Genomic DNA, 20,908 nt, shown 5'->3' with positions numbered 1-20,908 from the left:
CTATTTCCTGTAACACTATTGAGAACAGTTTCCCAAAACATGTGTGTAGACCCGCCCCGTTTGTGGTTTTATGATTTTTCGGAAGGGAAAGCACGGTTGCGATGCAATTTGTGCTCGTTCTCGCTTGCGCTTTTTTTATAAACGTTTTGTGATTTGTATCTGTGAGTGTGGATGTAAAACCTGGAAGGAAGCTCTAGGAGATAGTACAAAACATTTGCAAAACAGAAAGCGCATACACACCGTGCTCCACGTCTTGCTTGTGCTGTGTATATTCAGTAAGTTCGTTTAAAATAGGAATTATCAAAAAGGCGATTATTAGTGTGTGTGTTTGTGTACATAAATTCTGCCACAACATACACCACACCACCACCACCTTGTTCTTCTCGCTGTGTCATGTAACATGAAATACTTTTCAACACCTTACTGTATAACGGACACCCGACCCGCCGATAATAGCTGGAACGACGGGTCGGGGTGGGGGATGGGTTAGTCATTCGATTGGTTCTTCACCTGTCAATATATAAGCGATCCTTGGTAACAGTCCTCAAGTTAATTGTCTCGTCTCCAAAATCCACACACACAAACATAGCTTAGAAGTTTGGCACAAGCTTGAGGACATGTTATTGCGCTCACAGAGCGTATCTCTCAATACACACCAACTTTCTTCTTCTGAACACTTTCTGTTTCATACTCATGTCACAATTTCACACAATCGAGTGCGAGATTCCGCGTTCGGAAGCTTAACAACAGTTTTCCCCCACCTCATCATCCTCTCTATTCGGTTGTATATAAAAAAAAAGGAAGAAAACAATGTCTTTCGTCCCCTACTGTACACAATCTCTCTCTCTCCCTCTCTCTCTCTATCGTCCTTTAAAAAAAAATCCCTCCCTTCCTAAGGCACAGAGTTGGTCGCGATTGCGATCGGCCACGTAACCGGTCCCTTCATCACGATATCCGCCAGACACTGCTTAATCCTAATGAATCGCCGCTTGAACTCCAGCCCGCAACCCTTCGACAGCCGGAAGTCGCACAGTATCTTCCCGTCCATCTCCACAATGTTGGCCTTAAAGATGAGCTGCAGCTTACGCCGATCGATCGTCGATATCGTGATCACGCCCTCGTCGTTCGATTTCCAGCTGTAGCCGAGCTTCTCCAGCGCCGACGACAGACGCTTCAACGTTTCGTCGCACCGCGTCGAGACGAAGAAGCGCGTCATGCGGCGCACCAGCCGCTGGAAGGGGTTTTGCTGCTGCTGCTGCTGCGTGCCGACGCTCTGCGTGGGGTTGAGCTGCGTGCAGAGGATGAGATCGTCCAGCATGGTGGGCTGGGAGAAGCAGAACCCGTTCCGCGCCTCGATCGCTTCCTCGACACCGTTCACCTCGGTGTGCACAATCACCGGCACCGGTTGCGACTGGCACATGCGGGAAGTGGAATCATCCAGCGGGCTGGAAATGTTCTGATTCGAGCAAAGCCGCTTCGCGCGTGGTGACGGCCGCCCATCGATCACATCGCCCCCACCGGCAGCAGCCGTGCCGTGATGGACAACAACACCGCCGCCCAAACCGCCACCACCGTTGTTGCCGCCTATATCGGCAATGCCTGGAGGAAGGAAATGGATAGAAAAATGCAAATGAATCTTTGTATTAACTATTTCGATTACTTTTATTTCACACACTTTACACATCACGCGGAAGAAGCACATTCGAAGAAAGGAGCCTTGATATAAACTCATCATTACGGTGCAGAGTACAACATGCAGTGTGGAGGAGGAGTGTGCGGTAAACGATAATATAAATCATAATCATGGCACGAAAACAAACAAAACAAACTCAAAATGTACACACACATTAGGTTTTTGGTGATAAAGCTGTATGTGGTTAGATTGCATTCAAACATACAGCTAAATCACCAAAGTCCCAATAGGTGGCAGCGGGCGAGAGAAGCAGTGGCGGGTGGGAGCAGGAGCAGCACGCGCGGCACAACCAAACAGGACATTTTGTGCGGGATAAACATAAGTTTTAATTAAATTAAATTAACACAAAAAATAATAAAAATAAGCAAGGCAATAAGAGGAAAGAGCAATACGGAACACTAACTGAAGTAGCGAAATAACGTTGCAGCAAATCGATTCGGTTAATTCATTATTATAGCAGCAGCCATAGCAGTCATGCAGCTAAACGTTCCTTTACTTTTTTAATAATAATTTTAAATGTTATATTAGTTAGTTTTAATAACTCGGCAATTGATGTTCCCCCTTATTTCACATCGCATCGTCACTCGAACTACTCCATCATTTGCAGCAGTGCCACGTTTCGTCCATGCTTTGGTAATCTAGCTTTATGAAATAGCTTAAATTCTATCATACAGCTAAAGCGCCAAAGCGCAGACAAAATGGCGCGCTCTCGTATACAGCACTTCCGGGGGCCGGCCAACACTTCCTTCTCCTTTCGAACACTTAATTTAGTACAGAGAGAAAGAGAGAGGGAGAACTATCACTTTTTTATTCTTGGTTTCGCTGATAAGATCCTTTTAAATTGTATTTTTCGTTATCAGACGCTACAACCACTTTGCAGTCCTGGCCTGCTGCAACAATCCTCGATACCCGCTCACGGCTTAGCGCCGTCGTCTGCCAATCCGTTATCCCGGCCGTTCTGGCGGAGGCATCAGCGCCATCTATAAGGACTTTACGGTCTGGGTCGTCCGGTGTCATTCTCATGACGTGAACAGCCCACCGGAGCCTGGCGAGTCTAATGCGCTGTCCTTCTAAACATAAGGGGCCAAACATCCTTCTGAGCATCTTCCTCTCGAACGCAGCTAAGAGGGCTTTTCGTCAGTTTCAGGACAGGGTCCATGTCTCTCAGAGGCGTATGTAAGTGCTGGGACTATAAATGTTCTGTACAGTCCCCGCTTCGTCCGTCGCGACAGGTATATAGAGTGGAGAAGTTTCCTCAGGCTGTAGCATGACCGGATGGCAGCCAGCACCCTTGCGCGTAACTCACCATCAATGTTGTTGTCGGTTGGCTTGACTTTTAACCCCAGATAGGTGAAGTTTTGGACGATTTCGCAGGTGCGGTCACCCATCTGTACATCACCCGTGCGTAAATCAGTGTTTATTAGCAGGGCCACTGGTGGTGCCACCATCATCCTGGGTTTCGCCTCGTTAATCTCCAACCCATCGTTCGGTGGATCGAGCGTGCGATCCTTTGATAAGATTCTGCCTACATAGGAGAGCCTCAAACCAATGATGTCTGTGTCATCAGCGTATGCCAGGATCTGGGCTGACTCGTAGAAGATGGTCCCCGAAGTTTCCACCTCCGAGTCGAGGATGGCTCAGACAGACAAGCCCATCTCCCTGGCCGCAAGCTCTTGGTGTTTAAATTGTATTGGGTGTTGCAAATTAATACCGGCCACTATTGACTATGTTAGCGCCAATTGACTATCAAGCGCCATATGCCGAAGGTGTTGGCTGTTTTTGTTTCGAGCTGTTTTGTTTCGAAGAAAACGGCAGCCGAAGCGCATCGCCATAGCTTTCGACTGTTTACGGCGATGCTGCTCTAAGCGCCACAAGGTGTCGGGGGATTGGTGGTTTCGACGCTTTCGAAGCGGTGATTTCGCCGTGAAGGAAGACCGTCTCAACGTGAAGGAAGACCTAATCAAAACGTTCGCCGACGAAGAATTGACGGCTTTACTGGAGGAAAATCACTGCCAAACCGCAAGAAGAGCTTGCCCTCGTCATGTGTGAATTGCTGCTGGTCCAGCGGCACAACAGAAAGGGGGGGTTTCTGCACAAAATCGTCACGGAAGACGAGAAGATGATAAGCTCGACCGAACATCCAAAGCCTCGAAATCTATGCCGAGTATTTGGTGGGACCAGCTGGGCGTCATCTACTACGAACACTTTAAAGATGAAAGCCGTCCGCACCGGGTTAGGCACTGAATGCTCCTCAGAATTTTTACACGACTGAGAGTCATCCAGTACCTGACCGTGTGCAGCAGCAGCAGCAGCAGCGAACGCTTAACTTTAACGGGAGAGCACTTTAAGGCAAGCAGCAGGAAAACGGTGCCTCCTACATCTAGACATATTTTCCTCCCTCGATCATATGCTGGACAACTGCCAAAGCGAACAGAAAATATTTCAATGTGCTCACACAACCGATACGAGAGACAAAGCAACGGTCCGTCCGGTTCGCAAAGCTCCTCTCTGTTGAAAACCTAAGATAAATAGATTTAGGCCTTCTTCTGCTTTCTTCCGCGGTACGGGATATTCTTCTAGAGAGAAACAGTATCCCCACAATCCGATTTTAAAAACCAACGGAACAGAGGAGTAATGGTTGTGTACCGGAAAAATTCGTATCGGCGCGTTCTTAGCTGTCCTAATTCCTTTCCGCTTCACAAAACATAATCCTCAGAGCACAAACCAACACACCGCTCCTACAGCATTGAAATGGTCATTTTATGCATGCAAGCATCGGGCCACACAGAGGAGCAAACCACCGCAGAGAGCTTTAAATGACCATTTAAACACGACCGATCTCAAACAAAGAGCTGCCGGGGAAAAAAAGCTTACACAAACTACAAGTGCATTTCTTAGAAAAAGTTAGAAGGATTGTGCAGACACACATCTTTGCATCAGGAAACACCGACTGACCTAATTGGTGAGGTGGCTTCTTTGTTGGAAAATCATTTGCAAATCAAACAAAATTCCACAATTCAAATCACAAACCAAAGAAAGCAAAAAAAAAAGGAAAGGAAGCTCATACAAACCTTGCAGGTGGAACTGTGTCTGGCACCATTTGTGGTCCTGCAGCTTGTCCAGCGTTAGCCTTTGGGCCGGGTTCGCCACCAGGATCTTTCGCAGCAGCGAGAGCGTGAGCGTGTCCAGCTTGCACCAGGGCGTTGAGGTAGTGTACTTGTTCTCCTTCCAGCAGAGATACTCCGCACACCCGGACGATGGTTGATCCCAGGGCAGTTCTTTTCAATTGGACAGCATACACAACACAAATGAAAGGAGAAAAATAAGAAACAGAAAAAAGCGCATTAATTAACGAAATTTGTGGCACGCATCATTCTGATTCCATAAATTCAATATTAATCGTCGTGTTGGATATTTTTGGCATTTCACAAAATGATACCTCTCTTTTTCATGATTTTTTTCTTATATTAATCGCCCAATGATGGATGTGTGGATGGAGGAAGATATTTGATTTAGCTGTGTCGTCGGGAACATTCAAACGTCCAATGACTTAAAAAAACAAAAACCGTGCATACAACAGTTGAAGAAGGACACAATTTAAGGTGGGATTATTGGTGGTGGTGATGGTGCAGCATAACATCGAACACATAAATACACTCGCGAAGCACAGTGCCCAAACAAAGCCATACACAGTGAGAAGACAGAGGAGATATATATATATAGAGAAAGGAGACAAGTGCGAAGAACGAAAAATCTGTAGAAAATATCACTTTCTTCTTATTTCCATAGAGCAGCAACACACACACACATTCTTATACACACACACTCTGATACACTTGTCACGAGAAGCTTAACGGTCGCGCGCGGCGTGGTACACGATTTTCGATTTATTTATATTCGATTTTATAGCGAAACATATTTTTATATATTTGTTTACATAGCACACACACACACATTCTTTTATCTTTCTTCGGAAAAGACTCGAGAAGACCCCCCTTCCCCCCCCCCCCCCAGAGAACCTTTGGTCTGTGTTATTTTTATTGCACTGTGTGATTTCTGTATGGTCAAAACTCGTTTGATAAGACCATGATAATATTCATCAACATCTATGTCCCGGTAGCAATTATCCATATCATATCAGCCTTCTCGAGTCTTCTACCCTTTCTTCTTCTTTAATTACACAGTTTAAAAAAATCTATAAGGAAAATATCGTGCATTGTATGCGACGAAAGCAGTAAAGAGATTGAATTACAAAAAAAAATATCCGTATCATTCTTAGTTTGCTCAAATAAAAGTACATACACAGTAAGAAATTGTTCAAAAATTATTGATTGACTGAAACATGTGTGAAAAGCGATGCACAATAGGCACACAAAAGGCAGCAGCAGCAGCAGCTGTTCGCATTCGCATTCCAAAAGTGTGTGTGTTTTCCTTGCACAAATAATCTCATAGAGAATATCGAATCGAGAAACACACACACGCACAAACAATACACAAATTCGAACAATAAATTAGCGTGAGTTGAAAAAGGAAAATGAAGATCAAAAGAGCAGAGCAAAAACAGCAGAATAATATGTATAATATATCACACATCAGCAGCAGCAGCAGCACATCACACTGAGAAACATAAACGCACAGCAACACACATACACACACGCGCGTATCTCGCGAGCCGGCAGCAGCAGCACATAATCGTAAGAAAACATTTTTAAAAAAATACACAATTTATGCATCGAAAAGAAAACCCGAAAGGAAAACGAGACGTACAAAAATCAAACACAACAAGTGCAGGTGTGGGGGTGCAGCAGCAGCAGCAAGCAATTCCCAGTTGGACCTCTGGTACTAAAGCTTTAGAGATATTACAATCAAAACAACATTCTACAGCTAGAATACCAAAGATACAGCCGGAAATTAATAAAAAAAATGGGGATTTTATAGAAGAAACACACACACACACACAGAAACACAAAAAAACAAAAACAAACAAACGGTGGCAGTTATTATACGTTCATATAAATTGTGTGTTTAGAGGGGGGATGTGGCCAGTGGTGGGTGGGTGGTGGGGGAGGTGGTGAGGGTGACAAACGAGCGAATAAACGAATGATGAAAACGGAGAAGAAGTACAAATCGCGAAGAAATTATGGAGCAAAAATACAAAATTAACAAAACACACGCACATACACAGCACACGGAGAGCACAAAAAAATAGGTAAAATACATAAAAATGTATATATAATAGTTAATAAACCGTAGAAGTGGAAGGAGCTAATTGATGGAAATGAAATATTTCAATTGAAGGACTTTTAACGATGCTATCTCTCATCTCCGCTTGATACAGCAGATGGGGTTCCAGTTGAAAGCGCAAAATTATCAACTCGTGTATATAGCAGCAACGGCGGCAAGCGGCAGATGCTACATGAAAACAGTCAGATGATATCGTAAAAGCGGCCATCAAGCTGTGCTAAGCTTTGTATTAAAATTTGTGGGCTAAAGAAGAGTAAAATAGGCCCACAAGTAGTAGAGCATGGAACACACACTCGAACGCAAGCTTTCGTGGAAGTGCACAGTGGAATGAGAACATGGCGAGATAGGACAACATGATTTAATTTAAAACTCACAGTTGTGTACACAAATTATGCAAGGCATTTTCATTTAGCGTGGTCAAGCGTTGTTGTAGTTATTACATATTTTTCTACAAATTTTTAGATAAAATTTTTATAAAGTGATGATTAAAAATTATTGTTACTAATTCTCAAAATTACTATTTTATCTAGTTTTGGTAAAAGGCTCGAGAAGGCCCCTCCCCCCGCTAGAATCTTTGGTGTGCAGTACTGTGGCCTCTCATTTTAATTGCACAGTGGGATTTTTGTATGGTCATAACTCGTTTGATATAAACATTGTGCATTGTTCCCTAATACTGTTACTGGACAGCGAGTAGAGCATGATAATATACATTGTAACAAGTGATTTGGAACAATATTATTCTTATTCTATGCCCGTTAACAAGCATCCATCGAAACTATGTTATGAACGAAACTATGGGAATTTAATCGAATAATAAGCAATTTTTCATTCGAATTCATTCAACCATTTTTAACCACAATAATAGAACACCGTGAAACTTTCGCTACGTGTACTGCGGATTGCATACTTCTTCTTTTTCCTTGGCACTACAACCTCGAGAGTCGTCCTGCCATTTGTCTTATTTTGACTTAATTTTACCCATAGTAAAGTAGTCAGCCCTACGTACGGGGAGGCGGTCGGGATGGGATTTGAACCCCGGTCCTGCCGTGTGAAGACCGGCTCCGCTGTCGCCTCGGCCACCGGATCGCCCGCAGACCGCGGATTGCATACATTCAGGCGTAAATCCTACAGTGCCTAACAAATTTTGTAAGGAGGGGGAGGGCCTCTCGATTCTTTTATCCTAGTTTTTTTTGTACCATCCATTTCATCAAGTTCATGAACTATTTAGTAAAAATATACTTCAGTACATTTTTTTTCATTTTTTTACGTTTAAAAATGATTTAAATAAGGATCAGCAAGGATTAAAATTATAATTAAAGTTATTAAAACCATTGAAAAAGTTAATAAAAACTGATAAAAAGTCTAATGAATACTTCAACAAACTACCATGACAACTTATAATAACTTTGAAGAGTTTTTTTTTGACTCAAATAACGTTTCATTTAAATATTACTATTATGTCCTAAATACTCTTGCACACATTACACCGTGAACTTTCACCCTACTTGCATTACAAGTTGCGCGCCGTACAACTTGTGAGCCTATTCTACGCCTTAGCCAAAATTTGTGTCTCCTTTTATCATATCAACTGATTATTTTATGAAAGACCTGCCGCTCCGTGTATCACCAACATATAGAAGAGTTGATGATTTTACTGTATCAACTGAAAACCACTGTAAATTGTTATGTATTTATTTTTTCGTTTATCACATTTATCAAGATCAAATAATTATTTATTTATTTATATTTTTAGGATTACGGTTTGACGCCGTATTGTCAAGATCAAATAATTAGTACGAAAAAAAAAATTGGGACACAATCGAGCAATAATATCGAATCAAATACACAGTAAGTAAACACACGAAAGCAGAAAAGAAAATGCTCTGTTTACATACATAAAATTATGTGCACAATAAAACGTTTCAAAAATAAGAAGATAGAAATACAAAGAAAAAAGGGAGACGACAAAACGATGAAAGGACATTCATATGTGTGTGAGTGTATTGGAGAGATTAGTACAAAGAGAAGATTATCAATCAAAAAGCACATTCATAGAAAACAGAGGTCAGTGTTCTTTTTATGTGTGAAAAGAGATGTAGATGAAGTTAGCTTTAAACAGAAAAGGACAAAAGGGCCACCCATTGGACAAGCTCGCCGGTGTGTTGTTCTGTTTAAGTAAATGTGGCTTCTCGTTTTATTTGTGGGGAAAAGCGCGGCAACAGCAGCAGCAGCAAAAAGCATATATAGCAAAACAGAGAGAACTCACCTCCGGCTAGCATGGTAACGAGGATGATGCCGCAGGACCACAGATCGGCCGGTGTCGCTCGGTACGGTTTTACCAGCACCTCGGGCGCCACGTACGGTAGTGTGCCACACTTTTTATCCAACAACCGTTCTCGGCCCTTCATTCTGCGCTCGACGGGTGAAGGTGAAACGGGCACATAAAATAGAAGGAAAAACGAAAACGATTGATATACCCGATTAGTGGAGACTGTGAAAAAGCTGTGTTCGCTCTCCCCGTCGAGGAGGAGCTGTGAAATCAAGTCGTTGTGTCCCCCCGGAACAGTGTTCCGTGGAATCAGTTTGTACCTAAATACCTAAACATGGTGGCCATCCCGAAATCCGATATCTTCACATTGTCATGCTCGTCCAGCAGCAAATTCTCGGGCTTCAGATCACGGTGCGCCACGCCGCGGGTATGCAGATAATCGACACCGGCCAGCAGTTGATTGAAGTACCGCTGCGCTTCCGGCAGTGGCATTCCAACGTCCGGCTCTGCAGATAGACAGACAATTAGAGGGGTTTCGTGTGATTGGAGTGGAGCTGCTGCTGTGTTTTGACAGCTCTCGACACATATCTTACCTATCCGATCGAACAGCTCACCACCGGCAGCATACTCGAGAAAGATGTACTCGATGTCGCCCTGCGTCCGTTTGCCGAAAAACTTCAAGATGTTTTGGTGCTGCAGAATCTTCTGTATACACACCTCCTTCTTGACCGAGCTTTCAGCGTCCGGATGCTTCTTCAGATCCACCATCTTCATCGCCACCGCCTCGCCCGACTGTCGGTTTATGAGCAGCTTCACTCTTTTTTTACAGCACAGATATAGATTAAATTAAACCAATGGGTACAAATCGGCTAATTTTAGACATTCCACAACACTTACTCGCCATAAGCTCCCTCGCCGAGCGTTTGCGCCAATGTCCATCCTTCGACAAACTCCCGCAGTCCAGCAGCAGCGGCGGCACCGGTGGTGGTGGTGGTGGTCTGTGATGAGGCCATCGTTGTCCTCTCTCTTCTATCTGCTTCGCCCAGCAGCTACGGCACTTTGAACATTCACACCTTCCCTAACCGCCGTCTCTCGTCGCTCGTCGTCGTTGTAGGTGGTCTGTCGGTGTGTTTCCCCATACACGCCACCGCCGCGCCTAGATTTTTTCCGTCTGGCTGGTACGATTCTATCGCGATTTGGCAACGATTCCAATATTATCATCACTCCGGTGGGGGACAAAAATAAAATCCAACTATCCCCCCTGGTGGCTTCGTCGGACACTTGGCCCTTTTAGGACATCGGCACCAATCAACCAATATTCTCAAGCAGAGAGAAAGAGGCCAGATCTTAATTGGTTTGTGATGCTTTCGATGGCCGTTTGGCAGCGAGCCACACAAACACACACACATACACGGTAGGAAGGATCAATCGAACCGATTTTGAGCCGATGACAAATACGGCACCACAAGCTCCACACTTCTGCACCTTTTTCTGTGTAAGACCGAAAGTCTCTCTCTTTGCCTCGGTGTATCTGTGAGTCATCTAGCGGTTGATGGTGTATTTTAATATTGATTAACGCGTTGTTCCAGGCTCACCAGTGTGTGCCTTAATGTAACTGGTTCCTTCTTGGCAGGGAAGTTCAAAGCTAGGCAGCAGCAGCAGCACAGACTCTGTTTGACCTTCGGTAAACGAACTGACGCGCGATGAAGCACATTCAGATCCAGACTCCCGTCGTTTTACGAAGCGGCGATGCGCAGAGCACACACACCTCTCTCTCTCTCTCGCTCTCTTTCTGCTAGCTGCTTTCACCTTGCCTTCCGCGCCAATCTTGTGTTCACGTGTCGCGCGCGCTTGAACACTTCGTCCTTTCGTGGTGCTCACCACCTTCAACAAATCGAGCTCATCACTTACAGACGGCGCGGCATGCGACAATGATAGAAGATAGCGGCGGCAAGTCTCCGACTGCTGCGTCCCCGCGTGTCTGGGCTCTCTCTCTCTCTCTCTCCCGTTTGCTTGGCCACTCTCGCGCGCTGCTGTTATCTCTCGCGCTCGCAATTTTGCGTGGGCGTGTGAATAATTTGCTGTCAAACGCAGGATGATATCCCGCAGCCGCCCCACAGGATCCTCCTCTTGATGTATTCGCCAGAGAACCTCTACTGGAGAATTAGCGCAACATCATGATATCGAGGACTCATCATCGGAGAGACTCTCCGACACGGGAAGGATGCCGCTTATAGTAGATTGGAGGATAATTGTTCTTCGCCAACATCGACCTCTGCCTGCCCACTTGCTGCTGATTTATGGTGCGGCGGTATGGGGGTTTGCTTATGAAAACGGCGAATTTACTGCGAATAGTTCGATGTCGTCGTCCATTAGCCCCGTTTTCAGCTCACCTTTCTTCTCTCCTTTCTTGGAGGGGGCCCACCACGGAAACAGATGTTGCCAGGATTGGTGTGACGGCTCTCGCTCTCTTAGCGATATAGCCTCCTTCCTTTATTGCCACGGCATTAGGGTAGAGAGAGGTGGATGAAAATTCCTCGTTAACAACGGCACACAAAAGAGAGGTGGGATCGATGGTTTTTGGTTGCGGGTGATGAAAAATCCTTACCAGCTTCAGCTCCCCTCACTCCCCCTTCTTCACACACTCGGACGGTCCGGGACTCTGTGGCAAAAGGGATCGCGGCGCAGGCACAAATCGACCGATAAGGACACGGCAACTCTCGGCCGCGTTTCCTGCTTTCGCTTGACTCGAGAATTACATTCGCGCTTAGTCTTCGTTGCTTATCGCACTTGTCTCATTTCCTAGATGCCGAGACGTGCCCGCCAAGGAACAATCGATCGGTGTGTTGTTGTGGTGATTGTGAGGGGTGCCGCAGGCCGATGTTCTGTAAAAAGAAATGAACAGAAAACACAAAATAAAACTTTTAGAAAAAGAAACCAATTTTTTACTCTTACTCTGCTTCTGCAATATTTTTTCAATAACTCCAATAGTAACATATCCCCCAAACTAACTAGGTACATCCCGTGGCAACCAAACTCGAGTGAAACTTGCTTCGATTGGCGCTTTTACCGTCCCGATCATATAAATCAGCGATTACTACCTAGCCCAGGATTGCCCCGTGGACAGAGGGGAACGGGTGACACGGGAGGTAAAATAAACGGAACCCCCACACATGTCACACACCACTAGCACACCAGAAGTTTGCTGATAGAGCATATGTAATAAGATATATGGGAGCCACCGCAAAAACGGTTTTACACACCAGACCAAACGCGCCGAATGCGCGCATTAGGACGACGACGGTGGAGTTAAGTTTTTGCAACGTTCACGGAAAACATGCCGGAGTCAGTCACAATTCCGAACACCTCCCCCCGATGAGAAGAAATTGTGTGCCTGGTGGCGCATAAAAGGGTTAAGGCCAAATTTTCGTTTGAATAAATAGTACAGAACGAGAAACAAATCTTCCAGTAAACCCTTTTTCACACGTAAAAAAATTGTATCAATTTTCTCACCTTTACTCCCGCCCTTCGAATGTTCGATCCGGGGACCCTTTCTGAACACTCCAAACCACATGGCCACATGGCAGCATATTGGGTATTTCACAATGCGGGTAAATTTGCTACCGGACCGTTTGGATGCGGATATTTCATCACAACGACGCTCTTCAATATTCGTGGCAACATGCATCACACATCGAGGTAGTGAACGCACAGCAAGCAAGCAAGACTGGTCTCGATTTTCCCGCGTCAAAACAAGATTTTTCAGCATCCGCCATCATCATCATTTGCATTTGTGTGCGGCACACACCCGGACACGGGACGCACCAAGAAGGATAACGCACAGCGAACAACGCAACTAGCGGCTTGAAGGATTTGTGGGAGTCCTTCGAAACAAACAGGACGGACACACCAATGCAGTTGAAAACCCGCCATTTGTTGCCGCGATTGGCATCACACCACCACCTTCCTGCAGAGGGCTGGATGGTGCCGCGCACACACTGTTTAACATGACGCTGCATGCAAATTACACAGCAGGCTAGGGAGTTGATTAGCGCAAAAACGTGCGAATTAGTGATGGGCGGATTGATCCGAACCTACTGGGTCGGGGAGCCATCCGTAGGCGACCCGGAGGTGCTAAGAGTCCGGCTTTACCCGTAGCTACAGCAATCGGATCGGATCGAGTACGACGGGTTGACACACCCCCCCACGGGTCGAACTCGATTCCTATAGGAACAAACACGATTCCGGGATCGATTCGTCAAGAGAGTCATATGACCCATCACTAGTGTGGAGACGCAACATTTTGGCTAGCTTTATCTCCCTCACTTGTTCCCGAAAGTTGCACCACGCATAACACCAGCGTATATCGCATTTAGTGTGCGGAAAAACCGGAAAGCTTTTTCCTCAATTGTCAGAAAAGACAAGCTAATGTACTGCTGCCGACTGTCCGGTGTTGCATGTGAAGACAAACCTTCAACCTTATCATCGCAAGAGAGAATGAGAGGTAGACGAATATCTCCACTAGATCCTGAGCGCTATTATTTAGCATTCCACTAAATCTTTTATGACCGTTAAATTAAAAAAAAAATAAAACATTTTCTTCTTATTCTCAGGCTCTACCAAAGCCTTTGGAAGTCTGGCCTGCCATTTCCAGCCTCCTTACTGGTGCAGTCTTCTCCTGAGCAAAAACCGGAAGGCACATTTGCACGCCAAATCATATTCCACCGAGAGTAGAGGTTGATAAATTTGATCCGGAATACCGTAGCAAGGCGGGACAAAAATCGGAGATGATGTTGGAATAGTGACACACACCGCACAGGAAATGCCTGCCAACGGTTATCTATTTCCACTGACGATGCAAAACGATGAATGCACCACAGGCACACACGGTGGTGGTGTCCTATCTACGTGCTTATCGCAGCAAATTCCCCGACCACACCGTAGAAGATTGCTACCGGGGGAATCGTGTTAGCATCATCAGTCTACAAGAGACTCGTGCTTCCCTCGCGTCAAGTATTTCCAGTTCCGGTGTATCGTGTGTCTCTGCTTTCGTCTGTTTTATCTATGTCTAGATTTAAGGTGTGTTAGACGATTCGCATTCGAACAGATTACACCTCCTAGCAGAAGAAAAACTACATTTCTTCTCATTCTCTCTAAAAATAAGAAAAAAATGTCAGTTAATATTGAATAGACCAATTTCATACTAATGCTGCTACATTGCGTCGTCGTTTGGCATATCTGAGGGAATCGCCAATTTTAACATCACCCGACGACCACTGGCTGGCTGTACGAGGGGGATGCTTTTTCTCTTGTCTCATTTGCATTCAACCCACTTTCAGGAAGGGGGAAACACACCAGCGCGCGTATGGAAATGAAACGTTTCCCCTCCCTCTTGATCATTCCACCACCTTCTTTCTTCCCTCGCACAAGGATCCTGAAACGATGAAAAACCTGAACCAACACTGCTGGGATCTTTTCCTTTTCCATTAGAGCGCTCCAGACTTCTCTCGCGCCTCGAAACGATAGCCACCAGCAGCAGCAGGGTTGAATTTTCCGTTCGCATGCGCCGTGACACATTCGGACCAAAAAGGCAGGACACACGCACGACGGACACATGGCGGATCTCTTGGTTCCAACACCAATTCAGAGAACCGGTCGCGCTCTTACCCACCCACGGCATTAGTGTTGGTTATGATTTTTCTCTTTTCACCTCAATATATTGACTACCAAAAAGGGTGATGATTTCAGTGTCTACACTTATTGAATTCCATTGGAAAAGTGCATACGGAGGTTGCGCTGCTATACACATTTGCGAAACTGCATCACAGATAATACAGACCAAAATTCAAGGTTATTCAACCGGGGCCTCCTTCGATCGGAAATGGTGCGTGTGAGTGTGTGGCGCTGTCTCTCTATCCTCTCTCTGGCGCTCTTTTTTTTACATTGAGAGATTGTTTCTCTTGATTTGAAACACTATACCTTGTTTTCTAATGAAAAGCAATCATTTATAATGTAATTTACTTCCAGTTACGATGGCTGACAGCATCCAGCCCAAGGAATCACAGCTTTTGAGTTCGAAAACAGTTCAGTGTGCCCACAGCATCCACAGCCAGCGAAACTTTCCCAGAGAGCCTCATCTCGTATGCCCCCACACGGTTGCTTCTAATTGTTCTTTTTTCCTCGCGGTCTCTCTCTCCCTCTAGCTTGTTGTTCTTACTCTCCCAGTAAAAACATGCACACACACACACATAAACGCTTGGAAACTTCTTTCGCCACCAAACCACCCTCCTCAGTGGCTCGCCGCCGATGACTTTCTGGCCGTTGAAAAAAGAAACCTGTTTCAGTTTTTCTTTCCTACCACTTTCTTCCAACAACGTTCTTCAGTTAATCTTTACGCGATAGGAGGATGCTGCTACAAGGGTGGCACGGGGTTGGGGGTGATTGGTTTAACGCGTATGTGAAAAAAAGGGTCACAAAATAATCGCTTGTTCTCGGCGGCTATGCTCCATCACCCATTTCGCGGCACCCTCCCAATCACCCCACTCCCCCCCTCGCCACATTAGCGTAGCGGAATCTTTTTTGCATTCATCACATCTCGCCAACAGAACGCGCGTTGGGGAAACAAAATCATATCCATGGCAACAACGCGTTACACTAAGATTCAAGACAGAGCTTTACATTTAACCGAAAATGCATTAGTGGAGGGGTGAAGGAAAGATTTCAAATTTCTTTCCCAACTTCATCGCCCACAAGGCGTATGGTGGCGAAAAGTGTGAGCAAAACTCGTTTCTAGTGGCGTGGCTAACAAACAAAAAAAAAAACATCGCGTTTTGCGTTCATTGCTCCGTTTTGTTATGTTCCTCGTTTTAGTTTAACCGAACGGCGGTGGCGACGGCGTAGAGATCATTTTTTGCCAACAACTACCACCCTTTTTCTCGTGTGTTATTCTTTCTCGCTTCTTTCGGTACAATATTTGCAACATAATACAGCATCTTGAGTTGAAAAGCATCACTTCCCCCCGGGGCGTGTGTTAATCCCACCCGAACACTCAGCTTCCATCAGTCTTAAGTTTTCTTCGCGACTCCAACAATCCACCACAGCAGTTATGCGCGGATATATGCTTCTCTTATTCTCTAAATTCTAATTCTCTAATTCGCTGTTAAGAAGTAATGAGAGGAACATTTCTTCGCCTTCATTTTCGCTTCAATCTTTGATATTAAGGGGAGACAATATTTCCCAACACATGTTATACCACCATTCTTGTTTTGGAATACTCAATGGTTTCTAACACCCAAAGCCCATCAGAAAATCATTTATCCGTACTAAAGATTGTATCTGTGTCTGCTGTTAAGGAAATGGTAGCCAGAAACATCATCGGGACGGTCCGGTGGCCGAGGCTACAGCGGCGCCGGTCTTCACACGGCAGGACCAGGGTTCAAATCCCATCCAGACCGCCTCCCCGTACGTAGTAAGGCTGACGACTTTACTACGGTAAAATTAAGTCAACGAAAGCCAGAAATGGCAGGCCGAGACCTCTCGAGGTTGTAGTGCCAAGGAAGAAGAAGAACAAGCCAGAAACATCAGGCCATGATCTCAAATACTCTCTCTTTGGAGTTGGACCGATCAAATGAGGGTGGCTACCGGCGAATAGATGAAAACAAGAGCACTAAGCGCACTACAGATTTATCCTGATGCTGATGACACCCTCATACAATATCCTAAGGACTGTTATGCAACCCCGATTGTGTGCCAATTGAAAACCGCACGCAATCTTAATGACTTAAAATAGGACTTCTTCCTAAAACGAGTGTCTGGGGGGTCCGCCACCTTCACTCCAGGCGCGTCCGTTGACATACGCAAACGAACACCACAGGAAATCAAAACCACACAGGCTCAGCACCACTCCAAGACACGAACGGGAACGTGCAACAACACCCCAAGAATGGAGGAAAGTTGACTCCACCGAAGAAAAGCGCGTGAAGGAACAATCTAGAGATGAAGAAAAAAGGAAAGGCCTTATAACCTCCCAAAAACAAAAAGAATCAACACAACACCACCAAGCATGATTTCGAAAACCCAAGTGTAAAGAGGGATCTCGTGTCGCCGTCGTCTGCCTACTCGATTGTTGCCTGTGCACGGCCTTAGCAACACACACACGAAAACTTCAACATGGATTCGCGCGCGCGGATGTGGAGAAAACCCCATTCTTCTCCATTGCTCTTGGTGCGCGCGATCACTGGGGGTTAGAAAATCGGGTGAAAGGGGCAAGATAGAACAACCTGGTATGTGTCTGGTGTGTGTGTGGAGATAGAGCGGGAGAGAGTGAGTGAGAAAACGATAGCGAATGAATACACCGACGAAAATCAGAACCTGAGAGAGAATGAGAGAGAGAATAGTTGATGATGTCTCGCACGCACTATGGCTGCTGGGATGATGGCTATGATGATGATGATGATGGTGGGACGACGAACACACACACCAACACACAAAACACAATATGTGCTTGGTGGCGGCTTTGTGTGCGCCTGCAGAAGGATAATTAAAATCGCGATTTTAAAACGAGCACAAGAGCACTCTGTTGCGCAGAACGGAATGATTTCCAAGGGGAGCTCTAGCAGCTATCTGAATGAAGCTTCCTCATTGCGGGTGAAATAAATGTTGAGCGAAAAGTTACCACCGACGCGCCATGTTGTAATGGAAAAGGACGAAGAAGCCAGCTGATGTTTCTTCTTATTTCGCTGAATTTATAAAGAAAATATATGGAGTATGACACCCCAAATTGAATTCTTCTTGAAAAAATATCTAGAGAAGACATAAGAGCTTTCACCCTGGGACTAAATCTTAACCTCAGAAAACCCAAACTCACCTGAAAATCCAACGAACGTCCAATTCACATGGTGTAGGGCTTCATAACCAACTTCATCCAACACCCATCCCCAGCCAAGTAGCCATGATAGTCGAGTAGAGAGTGTTTCCAAGTAGCCTTGCCGTGTGAGCCCAAATAAGTTTGAACTTCACGCTGTTGCTCCTTTCCTAGAGGCACACGCGCTCTCTTCGCGAGGTCGAGATCAATCCCAGAGACAGCCATGAAAACTGTTTTCTGGGAGTCTTTTCCGAAATTTTACCACAATCCAGACACAACTGAACCACGCGCACACACTGTCATTTTAACCACACACACACACAGGCGAAAATAGGGAACACCTTTGCCTCCTAGTTTAGTTCCATTTCAAAATTCGCAAGGTAGGCGGCGGCGGCGTCGGTGATATTGAACGTCTGACGACTCCATATACTTTTACCGACATTTGACTCCTAATTACATTTTCTCCGCGTGCGCACACACACGCACACACCAATGCACACGCTCCCATACGGTGTTCCGAATCTTTGCAACGTGATTTAAGAGCTACCGGCTTCTATCATCATTACAACTCTGCTCTCACACGCCATTATGTTTTTTCGACCCGGGAGCTTCTTTTTCCTGCCTAACTGCTGCTGCTGCTGGATGCGGGTCTTAGAAAGATTACCCGGCCTAGTGCGCATCTGAGGAAGGGCGAACCGCAGCAAGGGGTGCTAATCAAACGCGATAGATAGCTGCTGCTGCTACTGGTCTTAGCTACAGTTCCTATTATTTTATGCCGGGTAGCACCCATTTTCCAACTAACCGTGCAGAACAGCGATGATGGCCGCCGCCGCAACAGTACCATGCACCGGAGCACCATTTGCAGTAGCCACCGACGCCGCCATCACTGTTGTTCTTCACTTTGCAACATGCTGCCATCGTCGCCGTCCGCAGTAATTAATATGCACGCAGCTCTTCAAGCAATTTGGGAGGTTATGAATTGTTCAAAAACTTTGCCTTCCTCCTTGCTGAGTTGAGGGCACACCGAAAACTAAGAACGCACGCGCGCACACACACGGGGCACTACCAACGTCTGCACTGCACGGGAAAAGAATGAAAAGCAAACCGAGGCCAACGGGCGTTTTTGACAAATGGCTGTCGGTGAAATAGCGAACGAGAGAGAGAGAGAAAGAAAAGGGGAGAGAGAACGTTTTTTTCTTTTCATTTTCTCCAGAAACCAACAAAACTTTGAGAGAGCTCTTTACGAACTAGGCAGCACACACACTCACACACTCGAACTTCTTTGAAAGAAAGCGAAACAGCGAACAAAAGAGTACCTGCGCACACAGTTGAACAAACAAAACAAAAGACGGAAAGAGAGAACAAAAAGAAACTTTCAAATGGTGTGCGCGCATACAACACACACACGCTGCTCTTCTGACTGTTCGTTGCCAAAGATAAAAGGATTTTGCTCTGTAGAAGAGCACAGGAAAAAGAAACTCATACACACACACACACACACTCGGTCTGCCGGTAAGAACAAAATATTCTCTCACACTCTCTCATCCCTCTCGCACGAACGAACAAATTGTTGCTCCCATCCCATCGCTCCGGTATAGCGTGCATCTCACTCACACCTTCGTGTATTGCGCGGCGGCGGCGGCGGCACCAGCTTCTTCGAGGCCGACCTTTTTCCTTTTGCTGTTACCGGTCATTTTTTGGATTTGATTTTGCGTCGTCGACGAAAAACTGGATTGTCAACGTGCGTTTGTGTGTGTGTGTGTTTCGCTGGAAGTGTGAACGAGATGCCTGACGGGAATAGCGCGCGCGCGCGTTCGTGCCCGGCAAAATGCATGTATGTGTGCGTGTGTGCGTGATGAACAATGGCTTCTTCAGAGAAGCTACACGCAGAGCTAAGAATGAAACAAAAGAGCCAATGCAAGCAAAAATGTGGCTGATTTCAACCGAGTACCAATTTTCCAAACTATTTTGTGTACCAAAGCGGAAGATAAAATGAAGGAAAGATTCAGATAAAATGTAGGTTGAGTGCAGCACGTGAGGTTGCTTTTCTCCTGGCGTACGCAGCACTACTGGACACACACCACAAGGCCCTTGTCTCTTGCGGCTTTTGCACGGCAATGTTCCGTGTGCGCGCGCGCCCATTTCCCTAAACACCACACAGCAACAATGTCAACTGAGCAAGCCTGTGCTGTGCTTCTATCTCTATGCAACTGTGCGCGACGTTCCAGAAGTCCCGGAACCCTACCACCCTAGTCGGGGATAATGACGACTTCATTCCGCCTCAAAGGGTTCCGGTACGGCTGTACCGCTTAACCTAAAATCAAGACCGCCCGCTATACATCCCAAACCGATCCCGAAGCCCAATTTAGCGCTTACCTTTGTTGTTTCGCCAAACACGCGATGCACAGGAGAGTGTTCCAATATGCTTATCTCTTTGCTGCGTTCCGCTGCGCCGCCGTTGTCTTCAACGTCATCTATAGAAGAGCACTCAGTTTCCATGCGATGGGAGGCGAAGGAACAATAATAACAGCGCTACACAAAACAAGATACTGCAAACCGGACACGACACGCTTAATACTAATTATATACGCACTGTACAGAACACACACACACTCGGCCAGGCTGAAATTGTCCTTTTCAACGCCTGGTCCCTCGATCGCAGTTGCTACGTTCTTCCGGAAAGCATAATTCGCCAAGAGATTCCCGCGCGCAGACCGTGTGCGGCTTGGTGTGCCGGTGAAAAATCAATTTGCTTCTTCTTGGTGCGGTATTCATGCTTGACGTTTTGCCGAACAGCGGTGTCAAACGATGACATTTGACGTTTTGACAGTTGCCGGCC

General features: G+C 45.8%; 1 protein-coding gene across 2 annotated transcripts; it reads right to left on the bottom strand.

Moving 5' to 3' along the window:
* Positions 1–114: 114 nt before the first annotated feature.
* LOC118513733 (serine/threonine-protein kinase grp) lies at positions 115–20,829 on the bottom strand. Of its 2 annotated transcripts, XM_036059888.1 has the most exons (8): positions 20,446–20,829; positions 11,815–12,091; positions 10,104–11,697; positions 9,800–10,023; positions 9,535–9,712; positions 9,204–9,346; positions 4,765–4,971; positions 115–1,599 (listed from the first exon to the last, which is right to left on the bottom strand). In XM_036059888.1, exons 3-8 carry the CDS (start codon positions 10,217–10,219, stop codon positions 893–895), a joined length of 1,575 nt encoding a protein of 524 aa, XP_035915781.1. In that variant the 5' UTR covers positions 10,220–11,697; positions 11,815–12,091; positions 20,446–20,829; the 3' UTR covers positions 115–892. The 2 variants fall into 2 exon arrangements, with proteins under 2 accessions (XP_035915781.1, XP_035915782.1); XM_036059889.1 differs by lacking the exon at positions 20,446–20,829 and adding an exon at positions 18,073–19,162 and having other exon boundaries at positions 10,104–12,091.
* Between the last annotated feature and the right edge of the window lie 79 nt (positions 20,830–20,908).

The sequence above is a fragment of the Anopheles stephensi genome, chromosome 3 (assembly GCF_013141755.1).
Source record: "Anopheles stephensi strain Indian chromosome 3, UCI_ANSTEP_V1.0, whole genome shotgun sequence".
NCBI classification, from domain to species: domain Eukaryota; kingdom Metazoa; phylum Arthropoda; class Insecta; order Diptera; family Culicidae; genus Anopheles; species Anopheles stephensi.
Note: the sequence above shows the minus strand (reverse complement) of the source record. Positions and strands in the feature narration are given on the sequence as shown.

Bases quoted from the DNA above. Each gene is read 5' to 3' on its own strand.
- LOC118513733 (XM_036059888.1), bottom strand. From the start codon at position 10,219: ATGGCCTCATCACAGACCACCACCACCACCACCGGTGCCGCCGCTGCT. The intron at 9,713-9,799 runs GTAAGATATGTG...GTCTATCTGCAG, and splicing joins TGAGCTGTTCGATCGGATAG to AGCCGGACGTTGGAATGCCA. The intron at 9,347-9,534 runs GTATTTAGGTAC...CGTCGAGCGCAG, and splicing joins GGGATGGCCACCATGTTTAG to AATGAAGGGCCGAGAACGGT.